The 15,051-nt window shown below is 42.5% G+C and overlaps 1 protein-coding gene across 4 annotated transcripts in view; it reads left to right on the top strand.

Annotated features, from left to right (window-relative positions):
* The window catches only part of LOC306770124 (RNA-binding motif, single-stranded-interacting protein 3), a gene marked incomplete at its 3' end in the record, with an annotated part of 215,398 nt that extends 207,913 nt beyond the window's left edge, over positions 1-7,485 (top strand). The window contains exons 12-14 of one of the 4 annotated variants that reach the window (XM_079258937.1): positions 3,843-3,932; positions 5,258-5,382; positions 6,881-7,485. In XM_079258937.1, the coding sequence (XP_079115063.1) occupies positions 3,843-3,932; positions 5,258-5,382; positions 6,881-6,944 (279 nt within the window). Of the gene's footprint in view, positions 1-3,842; positions 3,933-5,257; positions 5,387-6,876 lie in introns of those variants that run through there. The other 3 variants (XM_079258934.1, XM_079258936.1, XM_079258935.1) reach the window with 3 other exon arrangements.
* Positions 7,486-15,051: the final 7,566 nt, after the last annotated feature.

The raw sequence follows: 15,051 nt of genomic DNA, 5'->3' as shown, positions 1-15,051 counted from the left end.
AATGTGAATTACTATATTTAACCTTCACCTGCACAGAAAGCTGATTGAGGATGCACTTTGTCCTCATTCTTCACGTTCAAACAGTAAGACATATTGACACTAGGGTGATTCCCAGTACGCCAGAGCAGTTTGCCTCTTGCAAGGCCTTTAAGGCAATTACCATGGGAGGATAGACTCATTTATTGCCTTTTAAATCCTTAAAATACATCTTACCTGCAGAGAGTGAAACCTTCGATAGCTTGGTTTGATGCCCAGTGTAAAATAACTTTGGCTGAACATTTTTATCTAACAGGAGGGAAAGTTTGTGTGGTATTCTGCTGATGTAGCCCATCTGCTTTAAGCTTCAGCAAGTTGTGCATTCAGAGACAGTGTCCGGATTCTGTGTGGTGTAGCTTTTGGTTGCCTTTCTGTGATTTTCAACCAGTTTGCCCTTTTTCCCTCTGACAACAAGGCAGACAACTGCTCCTCGCTGGGTATTGTCTCTTTATTGGACAATTCTCTTTAAATCTTACAGATGACAACCATGTTGAGTTCAAGTCACCTTAATTTTCTTTCTTCCCCATCCTAATTCTTATGTTTGAACTTCAGCAAGTTGTCTTGACTGTGTCTAAATGCTCTCCAATGCATTGAGTTGCTTTGTGTTTTTCTTGGTGGGTCCATATATGAACTAGTGATTTGCTCAAGAAATGGTATAAAACATTTAAAACTCCTTTAAAAAGTTTGTGGGCTGAAACCTGCAAACATCCAACAATCCAAACCCATAACTCCCAGTTGGCTTGTGGTGATCAGTCAGTGGTAGAATCTAAAGTCATAGGGCCAGAATATGAACATTTAAAAAAGGCACTCAAACTTTGCATACATCCCATTGAGCATCGTGTTACTGGACTTTGTTTTTTTTTTTTTTTGTTTGGTTTCTCTTTTTTGTCATTTTCAGAAACATAATCTTCAAAATACGAATCATAATGTAATTTTAGGTCACTCAGGTAACATAAAGTCCATGTGATTGATTAAGTCAATATTAAAGAAGCAGAGTTGCCTACAGTGAAAGCATGCTAAAAAGAAAGAGACTGCAGCATAAGCACTTAAAAAGCCCAGCAATGAAGGTATGAAGAGCTTTTCTGGTGAAGTAGCTGAGTGCTAAAAGTCATTCACTGCAATATTTCCTGTAGTGTTGAACACCCACAGCTTGGATCAATTGTCATCAAACCCATCCCCCCACACCGCACTGCCATTAATAACCTACACCGAGTAACTGGATGCTCTTGCCTTGACCAACTGTTATCCTTCACCTTGCAGATGATACAACAGAACAGCATGTCATCACCAAGAAGATGGATATAGAGACAGGGTGACAAACTGGAAGGCGGGGGATTTATTGGGATATTTAGCTGAGCCTCTGTGCTACGCCACGTAGCTGCCGGAACAACAATTTATGGAGAAATTCTCGTTGATGTTGAAAACTAAATGCAGCAGCCAAACCATCCGTTCCTCGTTGCAGCCACCAAACATAAATTGTCTAATGAGTCGGTGTGATGCAGAGGCTCAATCCGCTGTGGTACCAGAGTATTTTTGTCTATGCTATGGATTTTCATCTTGGCATTGCTGCATTGCAGTCTGAATTTATACTGTAGTCATTGGTGTGTGTCACGGAGAGTGATGGCAGAGAAGAGACTTAAGGAGTCTACTCACACCAGCCTCGTTAAGGAGTTATTCAGGTCTCCCGTTCATCAAACATACTCGCACGCCATCTGCTTCAGGCGCAGGTGTGTGTGCATGAGCATGGATGTATATGTGCAGCTGTGTGTGACTGCGAGATGAAACGCCATTTATGGCCAATTAGGGATGTTTTATATTACCCAAACTCATCCCCTGACTATGGACAAAGTATTAAAGGAGTTGAAATTGGACAAAAAAAAAAACCATCTTTATCGCCATAGCAACCCAATTCACTATAGCCAGGCTCAGTGTCCCTTTGACTTGCCACTGATGCTATCGCAAAAATATGCTTTGCTCAACCTGCCATATTAAATAGGTTAACTAATAGCCATGGTGAGAGGAAAAATCTGATCTTATTAAATTTTCTTGTTAAATCTAATTTAAATTCCGTTTGCCGTCCTGCAGAGAAATATAACATTTCAAACAGACATTCTCCCCATGACAGGGGGATTGTGATATTGGCTAATTATCTCTTACTTTCCTTCATTTGCTTTCATGCAGCCCTCACAGGTGAGTTGGCTGAATAAGTTAATGGGGAGTAGAGGCGAAGACCTTAAGTCCCGGGGAAAATTTGTATGCATGGTTTCAATTCACCAGGGAGAAGGTCACTTCAACAATCTGATAGGCCCTTTTAGAAGATAGCCGGTTGAAAGCGAAGGAGTAAGAAAGAGAGAGTGACAGGAAGGTGAGAAGGAAAGAAGGGATTAGACGGAGAGGTAATGTGGTAATGTGTCAGGAGGTCTGGATATGCTGCCTCACCCTGTTCTGAGTGTGACAGCCCTGGAGGTGTGATAACCTTAAATTCACATACAAAGACCCACACGATCACACTCGCATGCGAACGCACACTAACATCCATCCCAGGGCATCCTCCTGGCTCTGTGTAGCGACGGTGGGGAGTTAATCACCCATGTCCATGGCCTTTAGCTGCTCTCATTAGCGGTGAGCGGTGGAGCCGTACCCGATCCATTAGCAACGCTGCCGGTAATGACACTTCACCAGCACCGCCGGGCCCATAGCCAAGAAAAGGCTTCGCAGCCCCGCCGTAGCCCTTCCATTACCACCTCCTACTGCAAACTGCCACCACGCTTTTTAGCACTGGCAGGCGGACTGAGAGGCAAAGGAAAAAAATAAAACCAAAGAAAGGGATTGTACTTTCCTTTTCCCTCAGTCCGGAAGGCAGCAGGAAGGCGAGGGGAGGCAGCCTGTTGGCTTTTATCTAGGATCACATCCGCTGGCGCTGTACTGCAACATTATCATTCCAAGCCCTTTTGTCTTTGTCTGTCTTTTTCTCTCAGTCAGAGGCACAGGCATGCAATATATGCATCCCACACACACATCTGCACAGGAGAACCCTTATGTAGCCTATACATACACAGTTGCACACACAAGTAGTGATAAGTCTTATTTTATGCAGAGGCATGTGTTAATTAAAATAAGCACACACACACTCACAATGGCAAATCAGGCTCAGTACCTTACACTCAAAGCGTGCACAGCGAGTTGCAGAAAAAGCTTTGCATGAAGTGCGTGTCCTCATCCATATTGCATGTGAAAGCCCCCTGGCTGTCATGTAACCAAACCTGTGTCACGTCTGTAAAATGCCCATCGCAGAGCGAGCCAGCGCCCGGTTAAAAGCCCGGGTAGGCATGACTAAAGGAATATAGGCCACAAGCAACAGACCTCCTGCTTTCTTATCCTCCTCCTCTCTCACTCTCTTTCACACACAGTTCATTCACTTTAGACAACATTTATTTATTTATATATTTTCAATCTTTTCAGCTGTGTATTTGCTTTCATGTGATGTCTTGGTGGGACAGTAGGCCATCTCCTCCTTTTCCTGACTCTCCCTCACAAACGCTTATCTGATGCTCTCCTGCACGTGTTCACATGCTCTTTTAGCGCCCTCTAAAGGATGCTCAAGGCATAGCAAGTTCTCCTCTTTTGTACTTCTGGGAATAATTACACTGAATGAGCGTTCCGGGGAATTACAGTCTGTGTTTGATGTCTGAAAAGTATTTTTGTCTAATGTGAGATTGGGATTTGTAATTGCAACGAGTGTCGCAAGAATTTTCATGTGCAAGGATTTTGTTTGACTGGATGTGTGTCTTTTGTGTATGTTTCAGTACATGACTGCTGCAGCTGCCGCGGCGCCTATGCAAGGGACATACATTCCCCAGTACACTCCTGTGCCTCCAACAGCCGTCCCTGTCGAAGTAAGACCTGCATGCATGCACACGGTACCTACCATGAATCAGAACTCGCTGCTTCTCAGAGTGAGGATATCATTCCTACTAAGAGCCCATCAACTTGCTTACACAAACACTCTCTTCATGCTATTAGGACCTGCTCACCACCTCTATAGACTAAAGCAGTCATTAAACTGACAGATTGCTTTTAAAGCGAGCTGAAAATTGCTCTTATTTCCTCAAAAAAAAAAAAAAAAATAGCTCAGCACCACGGGCAAATAACGAGGATTCAAACTGCAAGCAAAGCGAGATGAGTCAGAAGTTTTATAGTTTTTGGGAAAGACATTTGAAGTGCGGTTTAGACTCTCACTTTCTCGGAGGCTGTCTGAGCTCCTGGCAGGTTCGGGCAGCCCAGCCCCAGAAATGATGAACGTGGAGAACGGGCGGGCGGGATAGAAGGGAGGCCGGCGAGGAGAGCGGGCCAGCTGTCTGGCGGTCATATTCAGATGGACTATCAGTCGTGTTTCAGATGACAGGAGCTGAAGTGAGACACAGTGCCGGCAGCGCTGTCTCTCTCCCCCAACAGCCTGTTCGGGCCAGTAGGTAGCTGGAACGCATGCATCCGTCAGCCACAGAGCTCTGGTTAGCCCGCCAGCCTCAGACGATGACAGTCCCCCCTGACAGACCCATTAGTTGCTCCTTCCTCTCCTGTGTGCCCCTCTTGGTATCCCCCTCCTCAGAAAGTTGCAGTCTTCCTTATGAGGGAGTGGGATGGAGAAAAGAGATGTAGTTGTATTGTTGCCCACGGCACCGTCTACCTCTTTCATCCTGACCATTGTCCTCTCAGCGCCAACGTCGGCAGCGGGGTGTACATCACTGAATCAGCCTGTGTCTGCAGGCCTGATGTATGGACAGGACGACGTATCCTTGAGAGCTTGTTAAAGGTGATTGAGATGACTCAGTAATGGGAGCAATCAGTAATGCTAGACACATAAAAAGGCTAAGAGGTTGTTGTGATGGATTCAGTGCACGCAGCCATGCATTAAGATGTTTTTCCCCCAAAGACCGTTCCCACGCACAAATATGTCTGTGGATCCAAATCCCAGAAAGCTGATGCTCCTCAACTTTTTTGTGTTTTGTTTGTTCATTTATTTCTTCTGTCCTTATCCGATGTTTAAAATGAGTAAAATTCTGCCAGAAATAAATGTAAATAAAGTAAAAAGCAGAAGCAGAGGAGGGCCCTCCTCCGAGACAGCAGATGTTGAAGCAGAGTTTTGTGGAGTAGAAGTTAACTAGTCACACGGTGTTGTTGTTGGTGAACTGACACACATCCTCTCATGTGTCCCCTCCAGGGAGTGGTGACAGACGCCTCGCCCCAGACAGTGGCTCCTTCATCACAGGAGGTGGCTGGCCAGCAGCAACAGATCCAGGTGGACAGTGCTGCCGACCATGTTCCTGCTTACTCATACCAGTCCAAGTAAGTCCAACACGGAAGGGGTCAGATCCGATCAGGCTTTGAATGTGTCACATTTCTTTCAGCCATTTCTTTACACATTTCGGCTTATTTTCGTTACGTTTTGTGTAATGTATAAATGGCATCAGCAGACTTTGAGTTCCGTCGGTCAAATTTTCTGTTTGTTTTGAAAGTTAAATAAGTAAAATATGACCTGATTTCCAAAGCGCAAGAAAAACAAATGAATCATTTATAGTTTTTAGTTTTATCTGAACTAAAAGCGAAAAGGCCCAAAGTGAAAGACGACGTCATCCTGTGTGGTCAGTACATGTCAACACCCTGTTTGGCATTCACCACAGCTTGCAGAAGCTTTTTGTAGCCTGCTAAGGTTTTAAATTTTCCTTCATTCTTCCCTTTATACAGGAGAGGATTTGGGGTTGCCTCATATTTTCTGTAATGTTTAAGTCGAGGAACTGTGAGGGTCAAGGTAACACCTTAACCTTTTTACCAGCCTGTAGGTTTGTTTTCTGAATTTGCTGCTATTTAATTTAATCTATTATTCACTCCAGGAGTGAAATGTTTTCTGTACCGCAGGCTGCCACACAGACCCAAGGTGCAATTGATCCACTGCGGGTTTTAATAGCTGGAGAGGTGTTCTTTTTTTTATGAAATTTGGTGCAATGTTTTCTCCAAACTTTCTGTTGCTTATTGCAAATCATTGCAATCCCTAGTTTTTTATTTCTTTTTTAATTTTCCAAACCCCAGCTCTACCTCCACAGTTCTGTCGCACAGCAAAATGAATAAAATCAGCCACATTAAAAGACTTTAATGGGATTTTACAGACTTTTCCAACCTTTTGAAATCATTTATGTTAGTCTGACCGTGAGTTTGGAGAAGCAAAAGTCAGCTGATTGTTAGAACATGATTTAAAGAGTCTGAATTTTTATAAAGCTTTTTAAATCTTCAGTCAGAAAGTAAGAAGCATAGCTTTCTGATTGAAATATAAAACTTAAATAAAATCTCAAACTTTTTTCAAAACTTTAACACTACATATCTTTGTTTAATAGTGTTTAAAATGTTGTTTATTCTGGAGATAAGATAATCTTCTAAGATTAAAAACTGATTGCAAGAGAAGTTTTTCGCAAACTTCTAGTTTTATTTCAACATGAATGGATGAGCCTCTTTCCTGCGAAGTATGTGTTAAACTGAAGGAATTTTCCTTCCATCACAATTTGGGCGATGTTTTATGAATAAGCGAAGTAATCAGCTTGTCAGGAATGTCTGTGTGACAAATGTTTTTTTGTTGAGCAGCGCAGGGTTTTAACGCTGATCTTAAAATGAAAAATAGTGCCATTATAAAACGATTCAAATTACTCCTGGCTGCTGTTGTCATTTTCCTGTCATTTTGGCAGCGCTTTCACTCTTTAATGCGCTGTCAGCTGTCAGCTCTATTGCTCTTCTGTGTTTGTAAAATTGTGCTTTCATTACAAACCGCCCTGTTTTCTCCTCTTTCATCAGATAGCAACGGCCTGAGCGAATGTTCCTGTGACAGCGTTGCCTTGAGACAGAGGGTGGCTGCACTGTGAATGTGAGGAAAAGAGAAAAGAAAGAGATTGCTTCCAGATTGCCCAGGCACCAAAAAAAAGAGACACTTTTTTTCATTTCCTACCTGGCCTATGAGAAAAAAAAAACAAAAAAAGAGAGAAAAAAGTCAAGACTGAGGCGAAGAGTGCTGAGGAAAGGGGATGTGGGGAAATTACTGGGCACAGTGCAAAGAAGTGAAATAGTTTAGTCTGGGAACCTGCCTGAAGGGCTGGGCTGAAGCTTGAAAAGTTTCTCAAAGGAAATTCCCAACCAGTTAAGAAAAATAAAAGACCAAAAAAAAATTAAAAAATACAGAAAATCACATTTTAAAAAAGGAAAGAAAAGGTTGAATGTGCAGGTAGGCGATGAAGTTTATTTTCTAATTAGAAAAAAGGGGAGTCAAGTTTAAGATACGCAGAGATTGTCTTCCTCAGATATTAAGCTACCGTTTCCTTTCAGTCTTTTTTATGTTTTAGTGTTAAATCTTAGTTTTCTAGATATATTCAAAAACAAAGTGGTTTTTTTTTTTCTTTCTTGAATCTTCATGGCCTTAATTTCAAGGGCGCCAGAAACTTTTTACAGAGTTGAAGTCTGACGTCTGTTCGGGGTGGGGGGGGTGGGGGGAAAACAGTCTCTTGGACCACTTGGAGGGTACAAGATGCTGAACGAGTTACTCTACAGAGGAAAAAAAAAAAGAATCTATCACATAAGCTGTACAGATTTAATAGAGAAAAGCGTTTTCTTTTCTTCATTAGAAGAAAACTTTGATAATTATTATCGTCAGAGGTAACTAAGTGTCAGAAGTAAACAAAAATGTCTGTTTGAGGTTAAAAAACAAAAAGACTCGGGTTGGGGAGGGAGGTGGGGAGGTGGGGGTGAAGCGTTGAAGAGATTTTTCACAATGAGGAGAAAAAAAGAAAACATAAGAAGACATGCTGCACTGTGGATGCAGTCTGTTGCTAATGCTGAATTGTTTTTTATTATCATTATTATTTTACATGGCAAAGTTGCTGTCGATGACATTAGTGCTTTTTATCTGCCACATTTTACCTTTTTTATGAGCTTTAAGATGTTTTTAGCCCGCTTTGCTTGTCTCACGGCGAAAAGAAAAACAGAAAGAGGAAAAAAAAACTACAAAATGAGCAGAAAAAAACAAAAAAAATCAATAAAAAAAAAAACCTTGTGGAAAAAAATTCTGGCAGTAAAATAGAAACAGTAGATTCAGTAGGAGCTTATGGTTGAAACCAATCAGCGCAAAAGCAATAGAAGAAATTGTTGACAATTTCTGTAGTTTTCCTAGTTGTGGATCAAATGCAGCCCATGGATGGCCATTTTTATACCAAAGATGAAGAGACACTCTGAACCAGAGTTTGGTTTTTCTGGTTTTCTTTGTTCTTTCTTTGTTTTTTTTTTGTTTTTTTTTTTCCTTTATTCAGTTTGATTTTGTTGTCGTTGATGGTGATGTCGTTGTTGATGTTATTGTTGATATTGCTGTTGTTGTTGCTATTGTCGTTCCTTTTTTATTTTTCCTCTGACCTTGATGGCCGGACCAGTCCTTACTGTCCTTCTGTTCATGTTCTTTTCTCCGGGTTTCTAATCATTTGATGGTTGTTCAAGTTGTCACACACAGACACACACACCCAGATACTGTTTGTGCACCCATATCACAAAACACGCTCACACTCTGAACTCGTACACACACTTCAGACAGTATTTAAAAGTGTGACACGCCAGGTTTTCTCCAGCTTGCTTTTGTCTTTTCTTTTGTTTGTATGTCTCATCTCCTCTATGACGCTTTCACAAAACCGTGGGCGCGTTCCACCTTTCTCTTGGATCCTGCAGGGAAAACTTTAAGAAACAGACGGGGGAATGTTGTTTCGTACGCTCTGTGGTCATCGATGTGTTGCATCCAGCTTTTGTCCTCTTTGTGATTTCTGTCCGTCTCTTTTCTCTTTGACTCAGCCATCCTTAACTCATCCATGTTCAGCATACTAAGCTTCAGTAGGAATCTCCCTGCTGCTGTTTGACCCTACGTTGATCACTTTGTCATCCCACCACAGATCACATTCTTTCATGTTTAATAAATGGCTCGTCATAAATCATATTTTTTGTTTTTGTACAGCAGGTAAGTTATAAATCATGTTCAGGACTGATTTAGACATTTTAGCAATGATTGCATAAACTTTATGGCACTAAACGGCATCGTCTAATGTATCTAAAAGCCAACCAATCTGAAGCCCAGCCAACCCATCACCAGTGTCGAAAATCATTTTATGTTACAGGAAGTCATAATATGACATGTGTTTTATCAGCCAGCAAATCGTGGTGGTAAACGTCGCTGGGCTTTCCAAACAGTTTCTTCTGAAGTCCTGTGACATGGCATTGTTTTTGGTTGCAGCTTAGCATGCCAGATGGTTTGTCACACCGAACCATCCGGAACATTCTCCATAGAAACCATTTGCACGAAACATCTCCTTCACTTCAGCCTATCAACTCTACAGAGGGCTCAACAAGAGCTCTTCTCATGAGCCACTTGTTGAATAGGAGCCATATTGTTGACTGTTTTCACATCTAAAACTCGCTGCAATAGCATCTTTTATCTTTTGCCCACAAATGGATATCTTAGAGACTTGCTAGATAAATTATCATCATTTTGATCACATTAATCTCACAAGATCCAAGTATACATGGGGGTTTGAGGGTAAATTAGTGCATTCTTAACCAGTTTATATGTCGAGGTAAGAAAGCAGACCCTGCATGACAGTCACTGGAGTGAAACGTAGCCAAGGATTTTATCAATCTGAAACAAGTTTTACTTTGGCAATGGGGTTGATATTGTTTTAGAAGTACTGTAAGAAGAGAAAATTGTTGTCTTAATTAGAAATGTATAAGTGAGACATCCTAAACTGCATGCATGTGTGTGTAACTGCACGTGTAAAGTCCATGCAGGAGCACGTTAAATGTTCTCACAAAAAGCTGTAAAAACGACTACTGGGCCGGCTGGACTGTTGTTTGGCTGGTTGCAGGTCATCACAGTCATCACTGCGAGGTCGACCACAACCATCAGAGCCAACTCCTTTCAGATGTATTGGACAACAGCAAAGCCGATCGTTTGCTGTGTTTATAAGATTTCATTTACATAACAAACTACATTTCTACTCTTCCATCACTGTGACACTAACAAGGCAGAAAGCTAAAAATAAAATAAAACAGGACTGAATGTCCTGAACATCCTCCTGATCATTTGCCCAGTACAAGTTCAGCACACCTGTGGGAGCAAAGTGGGCTCCTCACCAGCCATAACAAGATGTTGATGGAAGTTCCATCCTCGACCTCTCCGCTGAGTGTCAGTTCCACCCCTCGTTATCCCACCAGGTTGCACAAACAGCCCCCTCCCTTCTGATCCGTTCTTTCCACCCCTGAGCTACATGAGGTTTTCACTGACTTCATGTCTGAGGATTGTCCCCAAGGAAATTGCCTTTGGGACTGCAGCCATTACAACCCACATTACAGCAGCCTGTGTGTATGTTTTCTCTATTCACCCGTGCCCTCCAACTCTGCCCCAGCTCTGGTGCTACAGCAGTAAAAAAAAAAAAAGAAAAAAGACCACTGGCACCGTTAATGTGCCATGGTCAAGCCGGGCTCCTTTGCTCTAATTTTCCTCGCATGTCCTCCTCTCCCCCCGCCCTCCTCTCACACTCTCTCTGAGGTTTCTCCTCTTTATTGGACGGTGCAGAAGCAGAACTACAAACCAATTTCAGTCACTCCCGCAATGAGGCTTGACGGGCCCAATTTGTCTCCCTCCAGGGCGATAGGATCCACTCCAGTGTCCCTCAAAAGACTCCTTTCTTCCTGACAGAGAGGGAGCTTTTTGTTTGGGGACAATTGCAAGTGAGCTCTTGCAGTTCATGTGACTCATTCAAATACAGTGCAACCGATGGCCTGCACATTACAGAACTGTGTCGTCATGCATGACGGTGTTTGTACGTAACAATCAAACTGCATACTGAGTGCCTTTTAACAAAGCTTCCAAATGATTCCACGTTGTGTGTAGTTACTAAAGCAAAGCACATGGAAGAGCTTGCAGAGGAAGTGGTGCAAAGGAAATGCGCTCAAATATTAAACCTGCTCAATGGTGCTAAAGATGGAGCTGCCCTGTCTTCAGTGAAAAGCTGGCCACTGTTGATCATTTGGCCCAGAACTCACCATGTTCGCTGGCCAGTGCAGAAAGAAAACAACAGGCACACAAGTTCTTCAGCCGAACTTGAGTTAAAGCCATAATTTTGCATTTGTTTTTAATCAAACAAACCACTACCTGCTGTAGATTGTCTTCCATCTGCCAACAGAGGCCACATGTGTCGTCAAACTGTCCATCCAGCTGTTTACTGTCCAGTCAATTCAGCTTCTGCTGCTTTTTCTTCCATCGGATCTGTCACTCAGCATCTGCTTTCACTTGCCTCGAAGCTGCAGTTTTCTCTTATCTGCCGGTGAAACAGAGTCTTTAACAACTTGCTAATGTTGAGGTTTAACGCTAGCTGGATGTGCCAACACCGCTCATCTGTACTTATTCCATTTTAATTGTCCTGACGGAACAACAGAGCTGCTACATTTTTCACTTTACCAGTTTTAAGCTAGTATGTGAGCGTCTGTGTGCATGTGCGAAGAGTTATTTTTTGTTAATGTGTCAACTTTTCAGCAAGGTTTGGAATCCAGCATAGCTAAAACCGAGTTCTCCAGACTTTTATAGCTGCTGTTTTATAGTACAGAGGATCATTTGAAGTCTAATAGGACTCGTAATGTACGGGTTGCACATCAAAGAGCAGAGCGTCCTACAAATGGCTTGAGTTTCTGTAGTGATGGCTTTATGGGAAATAGGGTTACAAATAGCCAAGAGATTAAGGGGAAAAAATGCACAACAAAGAACATCAGCTCCATTTTGCTAATGGAGATTCAAGAAAGAAAAAGATGTGAAGGCAGGTGTTTGCTACCAATATTTCACAAAGATCTGAAAGATTACCCAACAAACTGAAATGGCTTTTTCTTAATAGCACAATGGCATAATGTACCTTTTCTGAATACAAAATACCTTCTTGGTAGTCTGCAGAGGGCATGCCTGCAATTTTAAGGAGGCTCTAGCAAAAGAAAAAAAAAATCTGCCCCCAGTCAGCTCATGTGTCAGCACAAACCAGGAGCCAGCCATACCAGGAGAGAAAGGCTGTGTGTAAAAGGAGAGGATGATCATTAGCTCCTGTTGCCGGGCAAAACTGGTCCTAGCTTCTAGTTCGTCCAGCTCTATGTGCCCTGTACCGCACTAAAGGAGGTGACCGATGTGATCCCTCTCTAATTAAGACTGCATTCTCCTCCTTTCTTTGTCCATCACACCAACACATAACTGCTCATCATGTTGTGCCTCTCTGAGTCTTCAGTTTCAACTCTGACATACTTTCTGTCCTTCTTCCAGCCATCACTTCACATCAGACCTTTTGTTGTTTTTTTCTTCCGCATGTCAACATTAGTATCCTTTTCTTCTGTTGGAGAAAGCACAAGAGTCTAATCTGTGCTTTGCAACCTGGGACCACGTTCTCATGGTTTTTCTCACATAACACAAGCATTAGATTTGCAACCCATGCATGTACAATGCAGTAGCTTTAAAACGCGATGGATCCAGTATCGTTGTCTCTTACTTAGCTTTGTAAGATAAGTGTCAGGATTCTAGTCCTCTTTGCTTCATGCTGAGTGTGAATATCAGGTTGGAGGGGTATAGCATCCTTATCATTATCATTTGTGTTGTTTTTCAGCTGGGCCTTACTCTCACAGCTTCGTGGTAAAGTTTATGCAATCATATCTCATTTTGTCCAACTTCCAAGTCATGCAGTAAATCTCACTGGCATGATGCCCCGATGAGATTTCACTGGAGGCTCTAAGTTTGAGTTTTTACCCGACTTCAATTAGCTAGAGGAGAAGTTCAGTAAATGAGGAGTAAACGTTGTGAAGCTAGCTCTCACATGTTCGATAGCGTAGCTCTAATCTCCCATGAGCTTACCCACCCAGAGCTACCCAATGAAATCTCTCTAACTACATCTCCATCTTCTCCGGTGTCAGTCTCTCTCAAGGCGAGGTGCTTACTTCACTGCCTTTAAATAAAAAAAAAAACATCCTTAACTCACCATTTCTCAGAATCACTGCCACCACAGTGTCACAGTTGTATACTCATTAGACATATTCCATGTCATGTTCTGTTGTGAGGTTCTTTTGTGAACGAACTCGAAGCCATTCCACATTGATCGTTTGTGTGTTAGGAAAACAGTAGTTCAGAGTTACTCTTGCAGACTGTCTCTCAGCAGAGTGTCAAGGAGAACAGTGGCTCAATAACTCATCGCAGACCAGCACTTTCACACACTCACACATAATGCAGTGGGAAAATTGCTCAAACTACTCCCCCCCCCCTTTCTGCTACAAGAGCAAGGCCCTGGGCTTTTAATTGATGCTTCGGTCCACCTTTGATGAGAGCTATCGATTGGCTACACAACCCCAGGAGCTCCAGCCAGCACAGCCCATGTGGAGTTCAAACGTCTCCGAGAAAAGTACTGAATCCAACAATCCGTAGGAAATGGCTGAAGAAATTATTTTAGGATAGCCAGCACAAAAAAATGGGACTCATTTACCAGAATTTTAAAAAAATAAAGAAGAAGAGGAACTATTTATAAGGACAGCAGAGCGGTTTTTACTTTGTTTTTTGTTAGTTTGATTCTTTCAGTTGTGTTCTCCACTTTTCTTCTTTTTTAGCACCGAGGAGGACGTGGTCACGCCTCGCACACGCTGCTCAGTGTGTGTGATCTTTGAGAATTTATCTGTTCATCTGTGGATGTTAGGATTTGACTTGGGTTTTATGAGTTGTTTTTTTCTCTCTGATGAAGCTTTCAATAAAAAAAAGAAAATCTGGGAAAAAGCAGCCAGGAGTGTGCGTTTTGTTTTCATTTTTTCAGCTTACTTCACAAATGATTGTTTCATCACAACTCGCTGTCCTCCTGTCAAGTGATTATTATCCCACAAGTAACACACAGAAAAATCTTCCTCCTAGCCTATTATCTATATGACTAAATTGCAGTGGGAAGCCAGAAGAAGCCCTGTCATTACCATCCGGGTTGATGGCACCTGCTGCGTGTTGACCTTGGGCCCTCACAGCCTCACATAATTACAGCCTCCACAAATCGAGCTAATACCTCTCGATGGGATTCCTCCCCCCCCCACCGCAGCTCACATGCACTTGATTGGGCGTAAAGTGGTCATAATCAAAGACGAAGGAGTCTGCTGGAGGAAGAAGTGGATCAATAACAATCAATCTTCTTCTTCACTCTCATTTAGGCCCAATCAATTGCTGTCCTTGTCACCTCCTAGGACCCCTTCACTGTCAGTGCTGCAGCTGCACAGTAGCCGCTTGCTGAGCCGTGTCTGCAAGATGAAAACAACAGGACCGACACTCCGAGATGGCTTAATGGAGAACAATTGACTGGTTGACTTGGATTGAATATCAAGTGTTGATGCTTCTCTCTTCCAGCTGCTGATCTGGAGATAAACACAAGTGCCTCAGTGCTCAGCAGAGATAACAGACGTGTGTTACCTTTACAGCTATTTCAAAATGTATACTTCTCTGAGAGACCCTCTCCGTGTACTGTGGTTTTCTCAACTTCACAGTATATGGCTGTCAAAGCTGTGAAAATGGTGTGGGATCCTTTATCGAGTGAAATGCCACAGATTCAATCTGGCTCCCTTGCAGCCGAGCAGCCTCCTTATCTGAGCTTATAGAGATGTAGCAGCTGAGCACCACAAGGGTGCAGCATACCAACACAGATGTTATCTTTTGTGTGCATTTCACAGAGGATTGAGGACGACCCCCTCCTCCCCCTCTCCCCCTTCAGCATGCACAGAATGGCACATCCACACGCTGGATAGAGATCAAGGACATCTCCACTGGGGAAAACAACAACACAGCCAGCACTTCCATCAAGCATGTGCCATCTGCTCAGTATATGCAAAAAATTAAGAACCAAAACTCTTCAGACATATTAAATAAATCTGTCTAGTTTGTAACACAGATCATTATTAAAA

Source organism: Telmatherina bonti (genome assembly GCF_933228915.1).
Source record: "Telmatherina bonti genome assembly, chromosome: 19".
In the NCBI taxonomy this organism is placed as follows: Eukaryota; Metazoa; Chordata; class Actinopteri; order Atheriniformes; family Telmatherinidae; genus Telmatherina; species Telmatherina bonti.
Note: the sequence above shows the minus strand (reverse complement) of the source record. Positions and strands in the feature narration are given on the sequence as shown.